This window comes from Emydura macquarii, unplaced genomic scaffold (assembly GCF_026122565.2).
Source record: "Emydura macquarii macquarii isolate MOO-44397 ecotype Brisbane River unplaced genomic scaffold, CSIRO-AGI_Emac_v2 contig_1263, whole genome shotgun sequence".
In the NCBI taxonomy this organism is placed as follows: domain Eukaryota; kingdom Metazoa; phylum Chordata; order Testudines; family Chelidae; genus Emydura; species Emydura macquarii.
The window spans coordinates 10,309,474-10,335,856 of NW_027131400.1; the positions used below are offsets into that span (position 1 = coordinate 10,309,474).

A 26,383-nucleotide genomic window follows, 5' to 3' on the forward strand; every position below is an offset into this window, starting at 1 on the left:
AGACTAGAAAAATTCCATGCACTGAACGTCCAGAGGGCATTAGACTTTTAATGGATCAGTTTAGAGCAGTGGTTCCCAAACTGTGGGGTGTGCCAGCTGGAGAAACATTCAGGGGTTAGGGCTCCAGCCCCCAGATGCAGCCCTGGCCTTGGCCCCTGGCTCTGCTCCTAGCCGCAGCTCCAGCTTTGGCTCCCGTATTCTTGATCCTAGCACTGAGTTGATCTTCAGAACCTTCAGGATTCATTGTATGGTGCTGAGTTTGAGCACGTTTTAAAAACATAATTTTACTCAGTAAACAATAATAGCTCTTTTAGGAGCCATTAAAGTGATTAGACATTGAAAAAAGTTTTATTTATGTTGTACAGGCTCTGCAAAGCTACTTAACTTAGTATGTTCTGTAGTCATTTCAGGGATTTTTTTTTTAAAAAGAAAAAATATTGTACTGTAGTCAGATTAAAATGTAAAGCCCATCTTTTACTTACACAAACTATAATATCCTACACTGTTAAACCTATTCATCTGAATAAGAAATGCAGAATTCTTTAAAATTTGGATAAAATAATTTCCCGTATTGTTGGCCAGGAACAGCTGCTTAAAAGTGAATGTTTTCTACTCCTGAAAAGTGTAGGCATATTAAGTAAGTACTGATATGATCTCAACTAGAGGCAATAGGTATGGTACAAAATTCATTTTTCTCTCTTAACTCTGCAATTAAGTACAGTACCATTTTGAATGGAGCACTTGGCAGATGATGGTAACCTTGAAATAATACATTGTAAATAACAGGGCATCCCTGGCCAGAGCAGGCAATAGCACTTCGAGGCAAGGGGAAAAGACAAAAATTGTGCTATTGGAGGCTGTAAGCTTCTGCTTGTAAAAAAGGTCTAATCTTAAAAAATAGCTGGGTGAAAGTTAGCTAATGAGGGTGATAAAGCTGAAATAAAGATGTTCTTCACTTAACCCTTGGAATGCTGACGTTTACTAACCTGTCATTTAAATGAATGGTATAGAACAACATAAGAATCCCCAGTATTCAGAGCATTGGAGGCAAAATGAACTGAGCAGGAAGACTGAAAGATACGTAAGTTCTAAAATCAAATTATTGGGTCCTTAACTCTTGTTCAAAGATTGTTTAAAAGAACAGAACAATTAAAAATATCTCTCTTGGTAAAGTCATTAGTGGGACTTTACACTTTGCGCTTTGACCAGTATCAAAAAGTGGTTAGTGAAGGCACTTTTTAGGATATTAATTAGTGGCTGATGCCTTCTACTGCTCCCTACACTGCTCCAGTGTGTTTATTAATTGTTAAGATTTTTGTGAGCCTATCTTACTGGGGGCACGGGTGGGCGGGCGGGTTTGGACGCTTAGCACATTCTAGCTGATGCTCAATTTCCAAGTCAGTAAGAGATGAGGGTGTTCATGGGATCAGGCACTTAATTCTAGGGCCTACATTTTTCAAAGTGACTAGTGATTTTGAGTGCCACAAATTTTGGGTGCCCAACTGGAGATACCTTTAAAGGAGTGTAATTTTTAGGGTAGGGGTACTGAGTTCTATCTGAAAATCATGCCCCTTTAAGATGTCTCAAGTTGGGTGCTCTTTAGTTTTAAAAAATGTAGGCATAGATGTCTATTAGAGAGGCTGGAGATACAAGGGATAATTTTCAAACATGGATATCCCCAATACCTCTTCCAAGCATAATTTTATTAAGAAAAAAAAAGAGCATCTAATTTAGGTGCCCAAGTTGGAACATTAGACCCTTCATCTTACATGACATAACAGTAGAGAAAAGTCACTTTTTGTGGAGCAAACTTAATTTAAACATCTAAAATAATTTTTCAATACTAGAATTCCAGGGCAGCATTTGTCAACTGCACTGCTTGACACATCACAAACAAGTTATTCTAAATTCATTTTCACTTCCAATTTATGGCAATCTCTAATAGAGAAATAGAATACAGATCTTGAACAATGAGCACACGGAAAGAGAAATAGCATTCTTCTCATGAAGCTGCAGCTGCTGTTATGAGCATAGCAACGGAATTTGTATGTTAATGTGAGGTCTCCCAGGGAAAGTCTCAGATTTTTTATTTTTAATTGTCTGATTTTTAGTGTCAGCAGATACACTTTAACTTTGCTTTTTGAGTGAGCAGATAACCTTTACCTCTGAACCCTACAATATGTACTTCATAATAGCTGGTTGGACTACTTTGACAAATTATTAAATTGTCAGGATGCTGTTTGCAGCATAGTCCATTTTTAGAAACCAGACAGTCAGCTGTTTGGCATTGCCTTGTGTAGAAGAAGAGTACCAGACAAGAAAGGCAGATTGCTTTGTAAGCTGTAAAATGTCAGTCAGTAAATACTGAGAGGTCCAGTTTAAGTGAAGTAAGAGCAAATACTATGGCAGGCATTGGGTAATTTAGCTTAAACAAGATAAGGATGTTGCATCAACCACGCAACAGTAATTTCTAGCTATGACTTGGTCACAAGGGTGTATGATGTTTTGAACGTACTTAAGATATATGCAGTGATATTCAACAGATGAGTGCTCTAGTAGTGGTGGTGTCTTCTTCACTTAGTAAACAGATATTAGAATATAAGTATCTTGATGGGTTTTTTCCCTAGTCAACACGAGAGAGAGAGAGAATTAGAATTCACTTATGTACTATATGGATGTAAATCATATTTCTAATCCATTATGTGTATATAAATATACAGTGTGTATATATAAAAATATTTATCAGCTGTGCCTGAGATTCTAAACATAAAGTATCGAAATATGTAAAGTGTAGAAATATACACATGTATTTATACAAGATAATTAACTCCTTAATATGGGAAGTCTGGATTTTCAGGTTAAATCATGCTGTTGGCAGGATGTGTGCTGATGATAGGTAGAATCCGTCAATTAAAGCAATTAAGACTTAATCCAGTAGAAGTAGTTTCCGTGAATCCTCCCTAGTTTGAAGCTATGGAATTTATTCATAGTTATGTTGTTGTTTGTTAGTTATAGTTTATTTGGGAGAAACAACCCCCTGTTTATTGTCCACAGCCTCTGCTGCCTTCTTTGAATCCACCTAGCTCATTGCCATTTATAACAGGAGTGTTTATTTGTCCTATACATATTTAGTATTTACTAATTCTAGGTTCCTTGATAAATATAAATCGTAATATACAGTATTATGTTGGATTATTAATGTTCATTTTAGGATGACCAGATGTGCTGATTTTATAGGAACAGTCCCAATGTTCAGGGCTTTTTCTTATATAGGCGCCTATTACCCCTCACCCCGTCACAATTTTCCACACTTGCTAGCTGGTCACCCTAGCATATCTGTACCTTGGGCTAGTCTCTTAACCACTCTGTTTTGATACTGAAAAAAATGGGTATATTACTTTCCTACATCCACTGCAGTAGTGTCAAATATAATGTGCTAATCTTTGTAAAACTCTTCAGTATCTTCAAGAAGAAATAACTACATAAACTGACTTATGTTATTATTGTGTGATATAGGTACAAATAATTGCCCACAATTTGCATATATAATTTAGTTGTAAAGAGACATATATTCCCTCTAAAACTTTTGCCTTTTGTGAGAAAAGAGTGTTTTTCATTTCATTGTGAAAATAGTATTTGGTAGCTGGAAAAAGTCGGTTTAAATTTCATTTCATTGACACTGGTGTTGCTGTAGTCTTTGGTATCTTTATTCAAATGATTTAGGATTCCTATACATAGTTTAAAGACTGGGATTACATGCAATTAGGATTAGTGCTAATTGCATGACAGGCTCCATTAAGTCAAAACACTAGTCTATTCTCTTTAGTGGCTGCACTTCACAGAAGAGTTCTGAGCTTTCTCCAAGAAGGCTAAAATATTAATAGTGCAAGATATGCAGAGTGGTGTTCAGTAATCCAGTTGAATTACATTGACTCGGTTTTAACATCAAAAAGTTCTCTCCTCGATCCCATTGAACAAGCTACCAACTAATACATTTCAGCAGGCTATTGCAACAGTTAGCAGCACAGAGGTTGAACAAGGCATGTGATATGCTCATTCAACCTTTAGAAAAACCCTGAGGAGTCTTTCATTAAAACATCACAAAACAACTAAAATGGTGAGAAACGAAGTTGACTCCAGTGGGGAAAGCTTTGCACACCCCTTCTCTGAAATAGTGAGGAAAGTGGCTCCTGACCAGCGTGTAGTGTAATGTCAGAGAAGTTTTAGCTTGTTTGTTTTATTGCAGCCATATTATAATGTGTCTGTACACGCAGGAGTTGTTGGGATATGCATCTTAAGCACTGCCAAATTGTAACAAAGAACTAGAGAGATTTACCAGTACAAAACAGAGAGAAAGAATGAGGTATATTGTAGAGAACAAAAGGAAGTGATTTTGCTGCTGCTGCTATTGAAAAATAAGTACTGAGAGTGCTGGCTGCCAGCGAGTGGATTTATAGGAAGTAAAACCCTAAAGTATCTTCCCCAACCAAAAAGAGAAGGTAGGGAAAACCCTGTATTGGAAACAGTTTTTTCTTTCTACATACTTAGCTCCCATTGAGTTTAAATTGCTCTTGGTATTGAGATAATGACAATTCAATATTATAGCTGTGTGGAAGATGAACTAAATAAATTAACCAACTGCTTTTAAGAGAAATATGCTCAGTGGATTACAAACTCCTAAAATGCTTTGTAGAACATTCATGTTCAGTAGGTCTCAAGGTGGCTATATTGTGAGGAAAAGAGAAATAGATTTTATTAAATGTCAGTAAAATAGGGTATATAGTTTTATTGCAGTTAAATTAGTGTAACACTTTTGACAGAAGAATATTGTCTTATTGAAGCCACTGGGTTAGGAGTTCTTGCTGTTGGCATCAATATTAGTTACTGTTGCACTGTTAGAAAGAGAACGATGACCTTGTGATTAGGGCACTGGTTTGGGATTCAAGAGACTGGGTTCAACTCCCTCTTCTGCTGCAGACTCGTTGTGTGACACTGGACAAGTCACTTAGCCCTGGTCTACACTTACCTGGTGATTTGGCAGCAGTCGACGGGAGTTATGCAAGCTACACAGAGTAGCTTGCGTAACTCCTATTGACTGCTGTACTTCCCTTCTGCGCAGCCTCTTCACTGCACTGCGCCGACGGGAACCTTGTTCCCATTGACGCAGCACTACGCCACTTGAGGAGGTGGTTTTACAGCATTGACTTCTGGATCGATTGAACGGGTCTTCACTGACCGCTCAGTCAATCCGGAAAGGTCGATCTAATGGCCGTGAGTTTGCTGCCGTCAGTGTAGACATACCCTTTGTCTCTGGCCCCAGTTCAGGAAAACACATAAGCATATACTTAACTCTAAGCACATGTATAAGTCCTGCTCTGAAAAGGGATGTTTTCCTGAGTGGGGTGTCTCTTTCTTCATCTGCAAAATGGGGATAGCAATTCTTCTTTTCTCCCAGCCTTTGTTTGAGTAGGCTCTGATCCTGCAAATATTTGTTTTGCATTCAACCAGGAACTATTTATGTGTGTAAAGGTAACCTGCGTTAAGTGTTTGGGGCCTAAGCCTACAAGTTATTCAGGACGGGTTATCTGTTGTGGGCCCATCCCCAGCCTTGATTGAACCTTTGTGTGGTATTCTAACAATAATAATAAATGCAAAACTGAATCCTGGGGACAAAAACATTGAAAAAGAGGTGAAAATGGTCACCATTCCAATCCAACCTGTAGTACCAGTATTTCAGACTTCAGCCATCATTCTTGCTTTAGTGCTGAGGAATATGAAATTTAAGACTTGTGAGCTATGTGGTGGGGACTGAGAGTCCTTATGACACTAGCAAGAAGAAATTTTTCTTCTGACGAAAGCAGTCCATGCTACTTGTTGATATTGCCCTCATCTCTGTGAATTTTCCTTTTGTGGACTTCCAGTAACTCAAATGACGCAATCTTGGCTTGGTTGGCAATATGCCACCAATGCTGTGGCATCTGTGTCCATCCTCAGAGCTCTTGCCAGCTCTGCCAGTCCAAGAAGGGATTAAGTAGGGATATGGATAGTCTTGAGATTTCAAAACAGGCTATCCATGTTGCAATATGTAGATATTCCTTCCAGTCCCTCTCCCCTCCCCCCCAAATATTCTTCACTATAGGCAGGTGAGTTTAAATATGTATTAAACATCCATAAAGGACACTCCCTACCATAGTATAATAATTCTAAATTGGTGTGTATTGTGGGTCTAAATCTAAATAATGTAACATTGCCTATCCTATATAATGCTTTAGGAAAAAGTTGACATTCAAATAGCACTGAGTTGAACTTCAAATCTACCTTTAATACTTTTGTTACTAAGAGTTTAGCACCATTTGAATGAACTACAGTAAGCAAAAATTTTCGCATTTATTTTGGAAGTCTTAAATTTCTCAAGAGTATTAAGTTTAAGGCCTAATTTTCAGGGTGCTGGGCACCCGTAGTTCTCTGAGGCTTGGAATTGAAGGTTCTTAGAACCTCTGAAAATCACTTGTTCTAATGGTCATCAATTCTTTGCTGTAGTTTAATTTAGTTCCTTGTTACAAATCTCATCTCTTTTTCCAGTGTGTTTGGCCAACTATAGGTAACATACAGGACCAAACAGTAGAGTATATGTGTTCTTAAACCCTGATTAGTGAATATTTTTGTAAATATATTCCATTTTCTCTTAATCAGCAGGTCATATTTATAAAGATCATACATTCTGAAAGTTCCAGGAATTTATCTGGAATAAATAACCACTTGAAAACTTGTACCAAAAGTACATCAATTTACTATTAATTGTTCATTATTCTCTAATCTTAAAAGTTTGTCACCCTCTCTGAGAGCCTTAACAAAACCACATGGGTTCACAAATAAGATAATAGTTATTTAATAGAGATTTAATGGTGTTCTTCCAAGGGATCACAATGAACAATATTCACAATCCGTTCACAAAGAGAAAAGGGTTCAATTTGCAGTCAGTATTATTCACTATAAATATAGCCATTTTTAAGATTAGTGTGAATAATAAAGTTAATACTTTTGTCTAGTTAAGTAAATATCACACGCTTATAGTACCTTAACTTAAAATAATTAAAACAAATGCTTGAAGAATAACTATTTATTTTCTTCCATCAAGCCTTTCTTTAGTATTATGTACATTAGTAAAAATAATTTTTAATTCCACGTAGCCACCAATGGGAGCAGTTTAAGTTCCTTGTATTAAAGTTATTTTGTCATTATTTTTCAGTTCAACTTTACTTTATATTAAAGCAACCAATCCAAATGATTCATACCACTTAAAGTTCTTTTGTTTGTGACTTGTTCATAGATGATATGAACAAAGAAACAATTATCCATTGACATTGACAGGTATAATTGCTACGTAGGTTCTGTTAGTGAGACTCTCATTTTGACAGGGGAGAAATTTCAAAGCATGTGTTAGATCAGAAAGTGTGCTCTCAACAGTTCATTTGACATGTAAAACTTGCGGATAAAACTTCCTTTTTCTGACGCTAATTAAACTTTTTCAGAGACTGTCTTTTGGTGCCATCTTGTGGTCATACAAAAGATGTGCAATCTGTGTAACTATCACCTGAAGCCTTTTTTTATAAAATAAGTGTGTTTTCAAAACTATAGTCTCTGATCATCCAAATCACTTATGCATTTAGAGAAAAAATGTCCCATCTGTACACAGGGTCGTCTGCAGTGGCTTCTTGCATTTGAAATGTTTTCTTGGTATCTTAGTTTCTTGAATTAGCTCTCAAAATATGTATAAGTGGTTCCAGGGAAACTTTGCACCTGAGTAGTCCTGTTATATGTGCATGAGCTACGCACTGAGGTTAGTCAAATTATTCGTGCATAAATCTTGGTAGGATTGGGGCCTTAAACTGTAAACTCTTCAGGACAGGGCCTTTGGCTTTTTTCTCTGTTGCTAAAAACAGACAGCACTCCAGAAATACTAATACCCTATTAAATAAAAGTATATTGGGGACACACTGGAATAGATAAACAGTTGAGCTGTCATGGAAACAATCTTAATTTACTTGAGAATTATTTCTCTTTTGCTGTGAAGTATTTATCAGTTTCAGAAATTACTTAAAATTATTTTGTATGTTTTTTAAGTGTAATAGAAATTCTTAAAGGTAGAAGGAAAGGTTCCTGTCCTAAAAAGTTTGCAATCGAATCTGCATGGGCGGACCATTATGCCTATGTAGAGCCCCATTGAAATAAAAGTGGTTCTGCACGACTGTAAGGCTTACATATCATTGCTTGATTGGTGCTACTTAAGATGTACATGCAGAAAGTTTTGTCTAATCATCTATTACATGAATGGACAATGGTCCCATGGTTAAATTGATGGATTGAAGTCGGAAGATCTGGATTCTATTCTCAGCTTTCTCACTTACCTGCAGCTACTTGAGCAAATCACTTTACATCCCATTGTGCCTTAGTTTCCCCATCTCTATAATGGTTGTAATTATACCCTCCTTTGCAAAGCCACTTCTTAAGTGCAATATAAGAGTTGCTTATTATTATTAAAATAGCTTTAATTCTGAAACAATATATGTATTGCTTTGACATTAGAAACTATTTAAAATGTTTAACCTTATTGCTTACCTTTTGTTTGGTTGGATGACACTTTTTTCTCTTCCAATTCAAACACAAAGTTCAGAAACACTTACTAATCAAAAAAAGTTTCATTACATACAACGCTTCTTCAGAGAATTATGTTTTTGTTACACTCCTCCACAGTTGCTGTTATATGAGAGGACTTGGATGAACAGATGGAAGCCTTCTGCTTTACATGAAGGAGAAGGAAACATAAGAAATGTAAAATGGAGAGGACACTTAATTGCTTGGGCCAATAATATGGTGAGTATTTACTACTGTATCTGCCATCTCTGATAAATATACATGGGCAGTAGCCTGGTAATTTTGCATCAAATTGGCCGATACTTGAAACATATTAAAGTGTTATTTTGCCAGAATGCTCCTTTTATAAAATACTCTGCTATATTAAAACATTTGTCTCCATTATTTGGAATATAATGCAGACAAGCATTGGGATGAATGTGTGTTTCTCTCTCTCTCTCACGCACACACGGCTCCCACCACTGGTGCTTTCCTCTTGCTCTTCAGTACACAGTAGTCCTGTACTCTTCTGTAAGACTGCAGAGACTTGTGCCTGTGCGAACCCCTAATAGTGAGACACCCTGCCCTTGTGGAAAGCAGTGTTGACACCAGTGCAGCTTGCACTGGGAAATCACCACACCGAGTCACGTTACTGTGAGCCCTATTTTAAACAGCTGAATGGTATCTATGTTTGCACCTGTGTAACATAATAATTCCATGGGTGCACTCTTTTTTTTATAAAAAAAAATTCCTAATTTGGATAGGCCTTTGGGAGTCCCCCTTGGAAAATGCTTATCAGAACATAGAACCTTTTTCACTAAAAGTATAATTCATACATTTCAAGACCTAAAGTGACCACTGTGATCATGTCGTGTGACCTTAATAACACAGACAATGGAATTTCATCCACATTTACAGATCGGACTACAGGGTCAGGGTCTACATTGAGTAAAAACTCCAAAGCCCAATAGTAACGAGTAGTCAGTTTGGGTAACATTTTCATAAGCACCTAAGTCTCATTTTCAAATGTGATTTAGTATCCCAATGAAACCCCAGTGAAAATGGGATTTTGGGCAATGAAAATGGGATTTTGGTACTTTTCAGTATGTTACCCTTTTTTCTATTAGTTAGGTTTTTGAAGCTGAAGCATTCAAGGAATTTGTTCCGTTGTTGTTCTGATCCATTTTTAGAATTAATTTATATACTGTATAATCAAGAAGTATTGCCTGCCAATCTGCTGCATGGATTGACTGGTGACATGCTTCTTTTGAACAACTCTGCCGTAGGAATGCAGTTTCAACTGCTGCTTCATCTTCCTGGTATGACCACTGCTGATGGTCCAATCCTTTCAGAGCCATGCAATTAAAATATTTATTCTGTGGGAATCTGCTGGGAATATATTTGACAGTTGAAGAGATGTCTCTAGAGAGCATGCCACATAGGAACATGGAATACTAATAACATGTTGAAAGCCATCTGTCAGAGACAAGTCACAGCCAGGCTTTTCCTTATGTGAAAGTGAAATGATGCTTGCCCTCCGGAAGATTAATATATTTGACTCTTGACCCTTTGTTTTTCTCTTAGCCTTTTTAATTTTCAATATACTCCTTATCCAATGCAGTTAGTGTTCTGTTGAGATCACTTTAAAGAATGCCTTTTTATACACTCATAACTGTCTGTATATTACAGTTTAGCTGTGTTGGCTTTATTCTCCCCTTGTGTTCTTTTTGACATATTATGTACAAATCTGCTGGACCTCTGATATTCTGAAATAGCCACCAGTTTGAATCTATATTGTAAGGCCTATTTCTGCCATCAGACATGTTCATTGTGTGTTAAATGTTTTCCTCTGTTCCTGAGCCACAGAGAGCATGAATGAGTTAAAGGGCTTACAGTTAAGTGACACACAGCTTACCTGCACAGTGCTTTCGTCTGCACTTGAAGGGTGTACATGTTAGCCTGCAATAGCATGTGCCGCACTGACTGGTCCCGTTTCAAACAATGTTATGTTAACATACTCTAGGGAACTTTTAGTGCCCACCAGCATGCTCTGCACAGGCCAGTTAGTGCACAACAAGCCAGTGTGGACTAAAATGTATACCCTGCTGGTTTGAACTAAAGCACTGTGTAGACAAGCCCTTGGTCCTTTAGCTCAAGTTGTAAAGGCTCATGCTTTTAGCTTTGGAGGTTCCCAGTCACAACCTAAATGGCAGCCTTCACAAATGTACAGATCCTTGGATATGCATATCTGAGGGTTGAATTTGGCCCAAGTTTGTCTTTCGTTTCTTCCTGTAACTAATGTAATTCAGTCAATGGTTATTCTGCTTATTAACAAAAATTAACACACACTTTATTAGCTGTTTCCTTTAAACTAAGAAACGCAGAGTTGTTACTTAAAGTGAAATTAATCTCCTCTTTGTTACAGGAAAACTTATTGCTCATCTTTCCTAAAATGGCATAGAAAAGCTGATTCATGGCTCTCTCTTTATTATTTATTTAAATGACCCTAATCTGCTTTCCTTAAATGTTGTTCTGTTAATTATAGGGCTTTATGAGGCACTGAAAAACCAGACCTTACATAATCATGCACCAACTAAACAGAGTTTCTTTTCAATCACAATGTGAAAAATATTTTAGAGCGGGAGAGAAGACTAACTTCATTTATCTTAGTGAGCTGCTGCTTCATAGTTTGCCTCTTTTGAAGATGGAAGTTTCTGCCTTTCTTTGGGGACAGTACTTGCTGGGCTGACCAGATGGCAATAGGGTGGAAACAGTCAGGGATTCCTTCATTCCTCCTGCCCAATAAGACATCAGATTGTCTGGTGCCTGTGTATTCCGTGGATCAGTGGGAATTGGCAATCCATCACGCTTGAATAGCCACTATAGGGACAGTTCCAAGGAGAGTGCTCACCTAGTCCTTTAGTTTTCTCTCCCACTCTCCTGTTTCTCATATTCTCATGAGCAGATATACAGACAATAATTTGGAAGTTCCCACGAAGCAAGATCTTGTGACATGAGAGGTATGTTTGGCACCAGCGACCCCACATTCATGTACAGACCTTAGCTGCTCGTTTAATCTGGGGTCAAGAAGAAATGTTTCCCTCCCAACTTTCTGGCTGGGGTTCTACCCAGAAGGGACTCAGCAAGATTTTGAAGGTGAGACAGGTCTCAGAGATGCTGGCACAGGGAATTGGCTGCCCTTTGTAGCACCATCTCCTGCTCAGCCTGCAGATAAACCCAAGGAGGTCTCATTGGGAGACGTAATGCTGCTTAAAATAGCAACAACCTTGGTGGAGTCTCCTCCTTGACTGTTAGTGAACAGCTATGATGAGATTCAACCAATAGCACCTTCTACTTGTGTCATGCTCTCCCCCAAAATATCCTGACAAATCTGCAAACTGCACCAGACTCTTCCCTCTAGAGTGGGGAATTGCTAGCAAACTTAATTTTTTTTTTTTTTAAATTGCAGCTTTTTATGAGGTAGTTTTGATTTTTTTTTTTTAAATGTTTTACGTTTAGTTTCCTTTAGAAAACATTGTCTTCTACTTCAGATGTGCTAATGCCTCACTGAAACGCCTCTTTCTGGACTCCTCACTCCATATGCACATCCAACACCTGTCTCCTCTCCATTCCTTCCCCCAGTTTCTCAAGATCCTTCTGCACTGGAGATCCTTCTGTCTAAGATAGATGTTGCTATCTGCCTGCTTTCTCTCTTACCAGTTACTGTGTCTCTATATCCTATCCTATCACTTATTAAATGGATTAAAATATGTCTCCCTTGCTTGTAGTTCTTTACTTTTTCATTTCCTGGGTTATATTGGTCTTATTATTGAACGCTTACATTTTTCCACCATCCGTTCTTTTTACACAGCTGTTTCCTTTAACTTACACCAATTTACACTATCATGCAACTCCTAACACTTCAAAATATTTTGAGATGCACTTTGTAGGAGAGGTGGCATATTAAGTAAGGCTGTATTGTATTTAACTTCCAGGGTGTGAAGATACTTGACGTGATCTCCAAGCAAAGAATTACCAATGTGCCTCGCAATGATATAAGCCTTCGCCCAGATATGTATCCCTGCAGTCTTTGCTGGAAGGATAATTTAACATTGATTATTGGCTGGGGAAATTCAGTAAAGGTACAATTACCTGTCCTTGTAATACATGCTTGCTATTATCTCATACAAAAAGCCAGAGGATTAGTTTAGAAAAGCAAAGACAATTGAAAAGAATGGAATTTGTTTGACTACTGTGTGCCAAACTCCTGGTGCCATAGAAATGTCATTGGGCTGACCCTCGTGAGGAGGAGTAATGACAGACACCCAGTGGTCAGACAGATTTCTCTGTGCACATATGGTGTGTATAATCTCCGGGGACATTTTTCTTTTCTGTGCCTTCAAGAGATTACCTCTTTTGAAAGCTCTGAGTGAGTTGTCCAATTCGTTTATTTTTATTAGCATAAGCAGGAACAGCTTGTCATGAGGTGGGTTTTTTGTGACTGCTGAAATGGACATATTTTCCTTCAGTCATGGAAAAGGAGAAGAATATTTTTCTTTTAATCCTGTTTTAGCAGGCAGCTGGCATTTTAAACATGTGCATTGGAGACGTGTATGATTTGCTGAGACTCGTACCTGATGAGTTTGTTACAGGAATGTTAGATGCTTTCTAATAACAGACTGCTACATTAATGCTTGTTGGGAAATTTAAAAATGGCTGGTATGAGCAAATGGAATTGGGGAGAATAAAGCGAGATAAGAAATGTATAAAAATGCTTTTTGAGACATTAAAATATTGGAAGAGTTGTATATCCTCTGATGTTTAATTTTAAGTTTTGCATTTGTTTTTACACATTTGCAATTTGTATCTGTTTCATAACATTCATGCACCTAGATCAGGAGTGTTTTGTAAATCAACTAAACAAATGTACAGGGCTGATTCTGCTACACTTGCTCGTGGTGAGTAGTACTGTAGTCCCACTGGAAAGGACTTGAGTCACTCAATGGAAGAAGGGGGCTAGGCTCATAGTTACTAATCTGTATGAACCACAGCAACCAGATTTTACATTGCAAGTCACTTTTTTTCTTTCTCCACCAACCTTTATTTCTGTGGCTATGGGTTACAGTCGCACTTTCCTGCAGCTCCATGAGTCTTTAATAGTCTCCTAAATGATAATGGTAAACAGTAATTGCCCAGTTTACAACAGTGCAAAGCCCTAGGCTGTGTTAAAGTTCTAATAATGCATATGTCTCCAAGTACTTCAGAATGCAAAATAGTTGGAGATAAATAGTAATGAATATAATCTCTTTGTTTTCTAGATATGTTTGGTAAAGGAGCGGCATGCCAGTGAAATGCGAGACCTGCCCAGCCGCTATGTAGAAATAAGTATGTTCCCACAAACTCAGTCTCTTCTTAAAAATAACAGAAAAGTTTTTCACAGATAAATTTCAATATTACGTAATTTTGGAAGGCCTATTTTCTCATTTCAGATTGAATAACTGCAGTGGTAGTTAGGTTCTCCATGGCTCAGTAAAGTAGCAATTTGAAATAACACACGGTCCTCCTTGTTTTTAATCTATGAAGTTTACCTAACTGTGTCTTGGGAATGCTCAGAATTCTATAACCCTATGAGTTTTGAAACTTCTTCCTGTTCTGGCCCTCTTAAAACAGATCATCTTGTGCAATAGCTCCTAACTTCCCAATCCACATCTTCTCACTGGCAACTGTGTTCTCTTGATTACTTTGCTCATCATCTTCTCTCCATTTTCTCTCTTTTGGGTGTAATGTTGTGCAGCCTCTACTGCTCCAGTGTCCTGAGGTTGCTTTGTAGTTTGCTTCTGCCTCCTGATTTTTGCTACCCCTTAAGTTCTGGTCGTGTGTGTAACTTTGGTTGCCATTGAATATACATGGAAAAAAAAGATATGTGAAACATGGTACGAAGCAGGATGGAAAGAAAAATTTGGTGGGGGGGGGGTGTTATTTTCTGTAATTAAAAAATAAAAAGCCCCCAGAGTCCTTGGAAGAGATTCCTATTCAGGAGAGTAGAAAGCATAACCTCTTAAAAGAGTGAGAGCTGTCACCCCCCTTGTGACAAAAACAACCCTGTGGATATGTGAAAGCAATCCATGGATCACACTTTGAGAACTTCTGCTCTGACTTGGTTTTCCATTATAAGGGCATGGGATTGGACAACATTGGTTTCCATACACAATTTGTTTCCATCCTATCCCTGTTCAAATCAATGGTAAAACTCCTATTGATTTCCTTCAGGCAGGATGTTACTCTCTGTTGTCTGACTTCAGGACACTGAACCAAGTGATTCCATAGGAAATACATTTGTTCTATTCATTTTGATAGTGATTTCAGGCATATTCCACTATATTTAGCATAAGAAAAATTCTGAAAATTAACCAGGATGATCTTCAGACTCCATCTGTACATGCAAGAAGTCTGGATACTTTGAGGGGAAGGAATATCTGAAAATTAACTTATTTATGAGGGTTACACAAGATGTTTATTGAGCACTGTTCTTTTTTCTTATAGAATAATCTGAATGGAGAACTATATGATTTTATAAGACAATCATAAGTAGAGGAGAAGTTCAACCTTGTGTCCTGCTCTCGGATCTGCTTTTTTCAGTACCCGGAAACTTCTTGTGGTTCCTCTTTAAAAAATAATAAAATGGGAAGGTTTACATAACAGGTGATCAGATACAGATTTTTAGTTTTTCGAGAGTGACTCTAATAAACACACAGGTAGTTGGCATTACTTGACTCTGTCTACTGGAACTTCATTTAAAAAAAAATGTTAGGCTCTCATCAAATTGCCTAGCCACATGTCTGAAGGCTAGAGATTTTTGTGGAGGGAACTTCTTGATCTTACCTCTTTCAACCCAGTGTCTTCAGTGTATATTTTGAGGATTGGTGTTTTATCTCACTTACCTATTAAGAATCTGCTTGAGTTTTTTCTTTCTGGTTTCAGGTCACAGCACTGAGGCAGCTGTGAACATCACTCTTAAAATATGGGTATAAGGTCAGGGAGCATCATTTGTTCAAGTCTCAATAGGGATTACAATAGCTTTTGATACCATTTAGAAGATCTTTTTTAAGAACCTTGTATCATACAGTGGCATCAGTTTCAGTTTTATTGTAATTTAAACTTCACTTTGAGGTATTAGATAAAAAGATCTGGCCATTTCAGTGAACAGCACAGCAACCGGTTTGGTTTTTGGCAGAAGTCATTAGTATATCAAGCAAGATACTGTACTCTTACTTACTGTGTGCATTTAATGTACAGAACTTAATGCAAACGAAGTTCAGAGAGCAGGAAACTGCCATCAATAGTTGAATGACAATTTTTGTCATAACATCTGGGCATCTTACTGTGTAAAAAATCAAACAAATAACCAAACACAATAATTGTTGTCATACTGAGGTTTTGTTCTTGTTTTTTTCTAAACTTCTCATGAGGGATGAATCCCAGAGGTGTACTATGAAGCTTCACATTTGGACCGTTGCTCTTCAGGACACTTCTAGAACAGACAACAGTTCCTTCTTGAAGGTTTAGAGTGCTCAGATTTGCACCGCTCTAGAGTCCTGTTTCTAGTGCATCCGAAAGTTTTTATGTTTGTTACAGTACACACTATATTGGCATCAATTGAGTGTAAACATTTTACAATAGCTTACAGCTTAGTGAGTAGGAAACTGAACAACTCCTGCTACTTACATTTTATGTTGGAAAGCAAAGGTGCCAAGTATTATAAAAGAAGTTCTCTCTGATCATCTCATTCTGCGATGGTTTGTTTCCTGATGGTAGCACAATCAGGAAATAAATGTGGCATCTACCTTGCTTCTAAACCAACTCCCATAGCATGAGAGAATAATGATACTAAACTGCTCTAACTGTACTTCTCTTTTTAAAAGTCTGATGCCTTGTTTATGTCTAAGAGAAATAAAATCAGACATCTGGACAGATTTCAGATGTTAAGGCATATGTTGCAGCAGTAACTTGGTATCTTTCAGTCTAGTAGGAATGATAATGTAATAATTTTACCTTTTCTCTCTCCTCTTATGCTACAATTCACTGCTTGTGTAGTTCTTAGATAAACTCCACAAATGTTTACTGTCTAGGTAACTGTTTGTTTGTTAGATGAGCTGATCATATCAGTTCAGCTTACCACAGTGAAGTACCATATTGATTAGGAAGTATTGGTATTGAATTATAAGCTTAACTTGGACTAAAGACCATTGTGATCTTTTAAAAGAGTTTTTTTTTCATCTTTGTGCTTACTCCATCTGATTCCAGTGTTCTTGCTGTTCTGTTACACTGTGCTAAGCTATTCCTGTTGTACTTTGCTTCTGTGTTACTTTAGAAAAACAAAAACCAACCAAACAAAAAGAAAACAACAATTTGAAGCTAATTTAGGTTTTTAGCATATTCAGGGAAACATAGAATGATCTTCATGCTAAGGCTGCAATTTAGGAAAGAACTTAGGCACTTATTTAATTCCTGAATATGTATAAAGTTGAGCATGTGCTTATGTGCTGATCTGAATAGGGACCCTTTCCTCACTCAGGGCCTAAAAAGCAATATAAGATGCTTATTTTCAAGAGGTAGGAAGTAATTAACATTCTCCACTTACATAATGCCTTTCACCAAAGATCACTCAGCATTTCACAAATATTAAGTAATCCTCTCAGAACCCCCATGACGTAGGTAACGATTGCTCTATCTGTTTAACGGAGGAATAAACTGAGGTACAAAGGGATAAGTAACTTGTCCAGAGTCATTCAGTGCCTTTTGAGAGTAAAATGTAAGGTGAAATCCTGCCCCATTGAAGTCAATGGAAGAGCTCCTAAAGACTTCATGGTGGCTAGAATTTCACCCCAAGAGACTTATTCCAAGTCCAAGTTCTATCCAGTCTATAACAGCGCCTGACACTTGTTCTTTCCAAGTCTGGTAGACTTCTAACTAGTGTAAAATTGCATGTCTAGTGGATGTGCTCTCCAAGCCACCTTTGTGGCTTGGGGAATGGTCACAGAACTGCAGATCAGTCCATACAAGTTTCCTAGTGAAACTGCTACTGGTGAGTTTCAGACACTGAATAGTCAGATTTCGGATTTTAATTAGAGTGGACAGCATGACAGCAAATTTGGTTTTTTGGAAGAAGGTGCTGAATATATGACTTTGGCTCATAAAGAGAGAGACTCTAATGTAGTAAGAACTTTAAAAAAAAAAAAAATTATTAGTGACCACAGTGAGCAGAAAATTGCCACCAGTGTTAAATACCAACTTTGTATGTTTCTTTATGCAAACATTTCCTAAGAGTTCCCTGGACATCTTAAGTTGTAAAAATAAATAAATATTCAAACAGACATAATCCCATACTACCCATATAATAAACCCACATTGACTAATACTGCTGTTACCCCTTTAGCTTCACAAGATGACAAAAAAGGCCATATTAATAATTAGCAAACTGCCTGATGAAATAAGTGAAGCTAATACTGTGATCTGAAGGCTGCCATATTCCTCCCTTGTTGGTTGCTGAAGTTGCCTGTTTGTAATTTCCCATTCAGTGTAGTTTTATGAAGGAAAGCTCGCCTTTGAGACCATCAGTATTTTTAGCTGCTAAAATTCTATTAATTTGTAGGCAAAAGATGACAAGGATTCTCTGTGAATTCCTTGAAGACAATAGGCCTCTGTCTGGAGAAATATAGCTGTAAATGGTAGGAAAGGTTCCCATTGATGACTTCATTGCTGTGAGATACTGAAAAGAGATGGGATGTTTTCACACCATTACAACATGTTGCTACATTTCAAAAGGTTAAATTCTAGATGGTCTTGAGGAAGATGTAAATAAGGATTTGCTTAGTTCCACTAATGTAAATGTTTCATAAATGCTATATATTCTGGGTTGTACATTTATACAACCAATCTTATTGCTGCTGACATTAGACAAAGCACTGGATAATTTAATGTGGGGCCATCTTGCACTGCCATGGTCCTAATGGCACTAGACGTCGTAATTAGTCTCTTCCATTTCTAAGTTATGAGTCTATAGTAAGTAAAAACAATGAATGTTTTGTTTTAAAAGCAAATTTTCAATTTCCTTCCACTCTATATCAATATCCAGTAAGATGAGAGCTGTTAATCATGAAGGGTTTAACAGAGTCCTAGATTTCTCTGGCATAGTATTTCTTGTTCTCTGATCTCACCCAGCTAACTCATCATTGACATTAACCAGCCCTAACCCCACCTAATGAAATCATATTCTACATTAAAGTAGTGAAACTGCTTAGTTCTTTGGTTTATGACTGTCAAGTCGGATCAGAAGTGGTTGAGTAGTAAATTTTTATCTAGCCCTCCCCCACCCCATCCAGTTCTGAACCTTTCCATGTTATGACAGAAAGTTTTGGGGCCATCTCCTCTCTCATCCTACCCAAATGGTGGTTGTGACCCATGGAACCAGTTTGTAACCCTTCTTGGGGTTGTGACCTCCACGTGGAAAACCCATGTTGTGTATCCTGTGCAAAAATTTATGCTATTTGGGATGCCAATTGGGATGCCTATGGTGTACATAGGGGAGCTGACATTTGGTATCAGTTATATCCTATAAAGTGCTTCTCCTATAGAAGGTCAAGTAAAATAATGTTTCATTAGAAAGTCATTTTAATGCATTGTCAGTTGGTAGGTAGTCACCATACTTCTCACATAGAACATAATGTAATTTCAGGAGAAAATTTACACAGAATGGTAGAGGCACATTGCTGCTTTTGAGTACAAATATAGGATTCTCACATGGACTATTTCCCTGTATTTCTTCAAAAAGGCAGAGTTCCTGTTGAACCATTGCCTTCTGATACATGGCCTCTCGTGTACTGTTAAAAACTAGTTTCACTTATTTCCTGATTTTGAATCACAATTGAAATCTTTTAACCTAAAGATGTCTGGTAGTTTGTCTTCAGATTCCCTCCTAGCTGGAAGTGTTTCCATCCTTGAGATATTATCACTTTACAAAAATAATACAAAGAAATTAGCTAACACGGTGGGTAATGCAAGAAAGAAACCTTACTGTAAATAATGAAATACTTAAAATGTCTGGGCAGATTTTTAGAAATGAGTTTTTTCAATCAGAAACATTAATGTTACAAAATCAGAGAAATATTTTTTATTTTACTTAATACTTATATTTAAGCATGTTAGGCACATTTAGCAATGTGCTTAAAAGAATGGATGTTAACTCTTCCTTGGTAAAGTTCAATCCTGTGCAGATGATAGTGCATGTCCTATACATTACTTAAGCTCCACTATAGCCCTCAAAAGAGCGCTCAAGAGAGACCGAAGTGGTACATAGGCCTTTTGCTGGCCCCTTTATACAAGGGTGAATTTACCCCCTGTGAATAAATGATCACTTTTATTTTATGTCAGATGCAATTGTATGTATCTGAAAACAGTTCAGATCAACACAATATTTTGTATTGCTTAACCAATCTAGGCAGAAACTCTGCTCACAGTTGAAGAGCGCCTTAGAACCTGAAACATGGGAAAGGGAGGAGACATTCTGTGCTATCCTGTGTCAGTTCCCTCCAACTTTAAGGTGTGGGAAGGTTAGGTTTTGAGTGAATTCCCTGTGCCAGCTCAGGTTAGTTTAGTCTTCATCTTTTTCATCTCAAAAGATGATGGGGGAAATCCTGAGTCTATTGAAATCAATGACAAAAATATCATTGACTTCTTGGGGTCAGGATTTCATCCAATTTGCCTCTAGCATAACAATGGAAACTATATGCAACTAAAGAAGTGAAAGAGGCATTTTGGTTTTTAGTTTTTGTCTACAGCATTGTTGTGCATCTTTAAAATATGTGAAATATTAACAATTATGTACTTAAACCAGTTTTATGTGATTAGTTTGATAAATGATGTAGCATGTAGTATCTTGTCTCCTCATTGTGTTTGCCTTATTTTTTAAATGAACAAGATCAAGGATTTCAGCCCATTTTTCTCTTTTGAGTAATTAATTTTTTTTGACAGACAAATGTAGATTAGAATTGATCTGATTCAGTTTTGTTTCCTGTAAGTCTTAATCGTAAATATATTTTGCTTGGCTGTGGTCTCATAATGCATAAGGAAGCTAGTTTTGGTTTAATAGCTTCAAAATCCTGTTCAAATTAATAACCATTCTGGAATAGCTATTCATTGGCTTGTCCTCTTTCTGGTAACAAACTACCATTAAATAGTGAGCCATACTAACCTATCTTTTGTTCTGTATTGTTATAACATTTGTAATCTGTTGAATAAAAGCCTTTTGATTAGCTATATCAAAGCCTTTTATCAGATCAACAAGAAGCATTTGTAGTAGATGTTCTTTGTTCAAGGCCGTAGCAAGAGAACTATGGCATTGTATTTCAACAAGGTCTCTTGAGGAGGATGAGCTATAGATAAACTGAACTTGAAACCAGAGAAATTAAACTCTGTTTGAAAACAAAACTTACTGCAGCATTCTGTTTCATCTTGCCCAACTGCTGCATTGGTTCACCCATCTTCACCACTAGGCGGACACCTAAAATAAAATCTTCAAAAGTGCCTAATTAATTTAGGAACCTTAGTACCATTTGAAAATCAGTGGAATTTAGATTATTTTGAATGATTTACCCATCCTCTTTCTAAAGATGTCACTAAGTGCCATTTTCTTCCTCTAGCTTGAATCCTCAGTATTTTAAATGTCTTTCAGAGCAGTAAACATCTTCTTTAGCCATCCCTGGACAAACTATCAATAAATATTTCTCCTATCTTCCTCGTACACAGTGTTTTTCATTTTGTCCATTTTATTTTGTGGCTTGTTCAAGTTTTCCCTCTCTGCTTTGAGTATTCCTTTCAGTCCTTAAATGCTAAATTGCATGTCAGGAACAAGATATATTATGTAGATAATGTTTCTGACATCAACTATTCTAAAATCAGCACTCAAAACATGTGATAAATTCCAAGCAGTCTTGTCAGTCTTACAGGCCAGAAAAAAATAATTGCATAGAGGATTGCAGATGTCAGCATATTCTCCCCAAGGATTTTGTTGATTGAATGTTTAACTTTATGTGACGCGTTCATCCTACAGTGATGTCACAGTATTTGAATTATTTTTTTTTTTTAACATATTTGCTTATTCATTTAGAGACAATTGTTACATTTAACTCTTATTTTATAGGGGTTTTTCTTACTTAATTTTCCCTATATCCTCCTATTTCTTTTATGGTCATTTATTTAGTTTTCTTTTATTTTATAGTTCAAGCTTACAATGCATTTCCTTCTTGTTCTAATTAAATTAGTGGTAACTAATGGTAACACTTTCAGTATTTATGCTCGGATTCTTCTAAAATGGAAATGAAAATCACAGTGCCGTGGATCTACATCTAGGGTTATACAAAATGTATCTTTCTAGTACAAATGCAATCACTTGCAGACCTTCTTTGTGTATATTTATATTTACCCATATGGTGGTCAACAATTGAAGAGAGAAAAAGCATTAGTGTGCTCCTTAATGTTAAAAATATAGACTGAGCAGGAAAAAAATGTAATTATTTACAATTCACATGAGGTGTATGTTGTAGTGGTTCATTGTATACTGAAACAAAACTATTTTTAAAAATAAACATTTAGTGGTCTCTTGCCACCCCTTCCCACAACACAATTACAGTCAGCATTCAAATTCCCTAGGGTCAGGAGCGATCTTGGAAATTCATTTTCAGTTTTACAAATCAGGTCAAAGAAGGAAATATCAGCTAACATTTTCTTCCTTTTAATAAAAATCTTCATTCTGTTTATAAGGCCTTGTCTACACTGACCGGCAAATTCGGTGGCAGTCGACGGGAGTTATGCAAGCTACGTCCGTTTTGTGTGTCATCTCCACTATGCTGCGCTGATGGGAAATGTGTACCCTTCAACGCAGCGCTATGCTTTTTTTGGAGGTGGTTTTATTAGATCAACTTCCAGATCGATTGAGAGTGTCTTCACTGCCGCTCAATTGAACCGGAAAAATCAATCTGATGGTGGCAAATTCACTGCCATCAGTGTAAACATAAGGCAAAAATCACTGTGAACCTTAAACTGAAGATAAAATAATAGTTTTAGGATTCCCATATGTCACACCAATAGCTTTAGGGGGCACCAATAAGTGTGTTTCCACAAATTAATGAACATAGGGAAATATTTTTAATACTCTGAATAAACTGCACTAACTCTATCTCTAGCTTTGAGTCCTATTGTGTTATGTGATCAGCTGCTGAAAATCCGCATGACCCCTCTTATTTCAAATGTCTTATTGATAGCATGTGCTGGAGCCCAAACATGTTTCTTTTCCTAATCCTTAATTTAGTTTCATTTGCAAGTTGCAATCTTCTATCACCCCGTGAATCTAACAAGGAGTACTATAGACTTGTTACATACCTCGGGCCTGATTTTTTTTTTTTTTGTGGTGCTGAGCGTGCATTGATGGCCACCTCTGAAAATAAGACACACATTTTTCTTGGAGAGCGGATCATACTCTTGTATAAATATGTCTCTTTCCTGTGTTTCAGTTTTCCAGTTCGATACTGAATTCTACATCAGTGGACTTGCACCTCTTTGTGACCAGCTTGTTGTACTTTCATATGTAAAGGAGGTTTCTGAGAAAACGGTAATTATTTTGGTGTTACAGTTGCACTGCAGCATAAAACCTTCTTATGAGTCAGGTTTAAGTTAGACACGTGATTATCTGTGAAAGGATACTTAGTTGGCTTAATCTGTAGTAAACCATGGATTAAAACTTCCTTGATTTATCAGATAAGGTCAACAGAGGTTACATGAAAAAACAAGGAGAGTTCTGTGGCACTTTAAAGACTAACAAATTTAGTGTGTGTACCTTTTAGAGGCCATGCTGTCTAGTCTCCTTTGTTCCTTGGTGGGAACAAAGAAAGCCTATCTCTCAATCTTTTCTGGTGTTTGTGTATGAGAAGGAATGAAGGATATTGAAAGGAGGTGCAAATTGCTGACACCATGCATTTTCAGGAATGAGAGAAGTAAAGCTGATTAGCTCCAACAATAGGAGTCAGTATGGTTGGGGCTGTGGAAATTACTGAAAGAGCAGTTGATTGTTTTCTTTGCCTCAGAGACATCGGTTTTGTGCACTGTGTATTTTTTTAAATATATACCACTTGGAATTAACATCACTACCAAGAGGGAAATAACCATGCCTGCCTCATATATTTGTTTCAGAATACACAGTAAAAAGTGGGGAAAGGAAAACCTTGGAAGTCCCAGTATAAGAGTGGCAGATGTTCTTGATCATCTCTTTGATAGTGTGTCTGCATCAGACAGTCATCACTATAGTAACCTTAAGCAACTGGGTGCACATGTTGCTAAGCAATGAAATGCTGTAGGTTCAAACTAATGCTCAAACCTATTGAAATCAATAGGGTTAGCTTCTAGCCCTATTGCATGATGTTAGATTTATTTATTTATTTTAAGTCCCTCCCGCCCCCCACTCCCTCCCCCACCCCCCCAAAAAAAAAAAAAAAAAAAGCCACAGCAGCTTCTCCTGAGAGAGCTCTGGTGTGAGAGGCTTTTGAAAGAAAACGAGATAACAAATGAAAAGGGAGAAAGCTAGAAAGCAAGGAAATTGGAAGTGGTTGTTAATGAAAAAGTAGTATTGGAAAAGAGCTGGGGTAAAGCAAGAGGTAAATGGGAAAGTTAAAGAAATTCTGACTGCTTCAGGGAACAAGAAGGGAAAGGGAATTTCAGGTCAAGCAATAATAGATCATAGCAGAGAGGCAATTTCTAGTGTATTTGCATTTGTTTTTGTTTTTTTGGTTTTTTTGAAACGCGAATGCAGAGCCTGTGAAAGATGTCAAGCTGATCAAACTGAAGCCCTCTAATTGTCCAAAGTAAATATACAGAGGGTGAGCAGCTGCTGTGAAGAGTTCCGTTCGTTGTCCTGCATATATACCTCTGCCCTGCCCCGCAGAGGACCATTAAGTGGGATAGAGTAGTTCGATCTCAAGGTCCTATCAGTTTGGTCTCTATGCTGCGCTTCTAGCAAGGGTGACTGTTACTGTCAATGACAATTTCTGGGTTGTGGAATTCTGTTTACTGTGTACTAATGAGCCCACCAACTTATTTCATAACTGTTAAATAATAACTTTCAGTCATTACAAACTGGGACTAGATTTGAACCAATCATTTAAGCTAGACACTCCTTCCTCTGGTCTACACTAAAAACTTAAGTTGATATAAACATATCGCTCAGGAGTGTAGAAAATCCACACCCTGAACGATGCAGTTATACCAACCAATCTGCCGGTGTTCGCAGTGCTACGTTGATGGGAGGCTACTTCCATCAATATAGCTACCACCTTTCTGGGATGTGGAGTACCTAGGCCGACAGGAGAGCTTCTCCCGTCAGCGTAGGTAGCATCTTCACCAAGTGCTACAGTGGCACAGCTGCACCAGTGCCGTGGCACCAACGCAGCACGGTAAGTGTAGGCAAGTTCTTAAACTTCATGCTGTCTTGAAAAATCTAAATCAGGAATTTTAGTGGTAAAATGCCTGTGAGATACAAACCACTGCTGAAAGGGCTTATTGGGAGCAGTGTATACCTGCATCTTCTCTCATCACCCCCGCCCCTCCATTATTTATTTAGTTTAATTCATAACCAGTTTTTTGGGTTTTTTTAAGTGACAGTGTTGGGTGCCTTGACATAATTAAAAATGCAAGGACATAAAATCAGCAGTTTCTCCCGACTCCAACATCAGAGAATAACTAAACACAGCTCAAAGTCCAGTTCCAATCTTTATGCCACTTCACCCACAACAAACTCCCTATGTTCCCATTACTCGAGCTCATCAGTGTATCAAGAATTATAGGTTATTTTCAGATTAATATGCTCCTGCTTTGATTGGATACTTAAATGTTACATTTAGATTGAAATCCACCTTGCTTCAAAAGAAACTGGGGTTGGAACCACTGAATCCCAACCAGCTGACCCCAGAATCAGGTTGCTGCAACCTGCTTCTTTGTGAAGCTGTGTCCTGCAGCGATTGGACACGAATGAAAATCTAGCCCATTCATTTATTTTTTTTAACTGAAAACTTCGATTCTGGGAGTCCATTGGCCGATAAGTATACTAGGGGACAATCATTGTGATGTCATTAGAAATATGACTAGTGGTGGTAAATCACAATTCTTTATGTTAATAATTTAAAGGTATAGCTTTTGCTGTCATCTAAAAATAAGCTATTTTTCAAATCTCAAAAATCAGGAATTTTATTTGCTAGAGGGACCCAAACATAATGTTGGATGCACCCACACAAAAAACTGTTAGAGCCCATTTAAAAATCTGTTTAATCAATCTGAGATAAGATTTAATTTTGAGTTCTTAGAAAATTCATTCCATATTTTGAAGAAGTGCTGTATGTTTGGTTAAAGTACAGTGTATTATTCATACATACCAAACAATTTTAATTTTTGATGTGTAAGTGCAAATCTCAATATATTCTTAACTGTGGAATCACTAACATGCAATTATAACTTATGTACTTAACAGAATGCAAAATTCTAATTGTGTAGTGATTTCTGACATGCATTTTGCTCGGTGTTGGTTACATACCTTAAGGGAAAACCAAAGAAAGAATAGGAACATTACCATGTGATTTATGTACTAAAACTAATCAACAGCACACAAAGTATGAACTGCAAAATTTACAATTTAACACACAATTTGAAG

The 26,383-nt window shown here is 37.2% G+C and overlaps 1 protein-coding gene across 3 annotated transcripts in view; it reads left to right on the forward strand.

Moving 5' to 3' along the window:
- The window catches only part of VPS41 (VPS41 subunit of HOPS complex), a 150,199-nt gene that overhangs the window by 62,482 nt on the left and 61,334 nt on the right, over positions 1-26,383 (forward strand). For all 3 annotated transcript variants that reach the window (XM_067550401.1, XM_067550400.1, XM_067550402.1), the window contains 4 exons: positions 8,755-8,874; positions 12,630-12,776; positions 13,953-14,019; positions 23,202-23,299. In XM_067550401.1, coding sequence (XP_067406502.1) covers positions 8,755-8,874; positions 12,630-12,776; positions 13,953-14,019; positions 23,202-23,299 — 432 coding nt within the window. The remainder of the gene's footprint in view (positions 1-8,754; positions 8,875-12,629; positions 12,777-13,952; positions 14,020-23,201; positions 23,300-26,383) is intronic.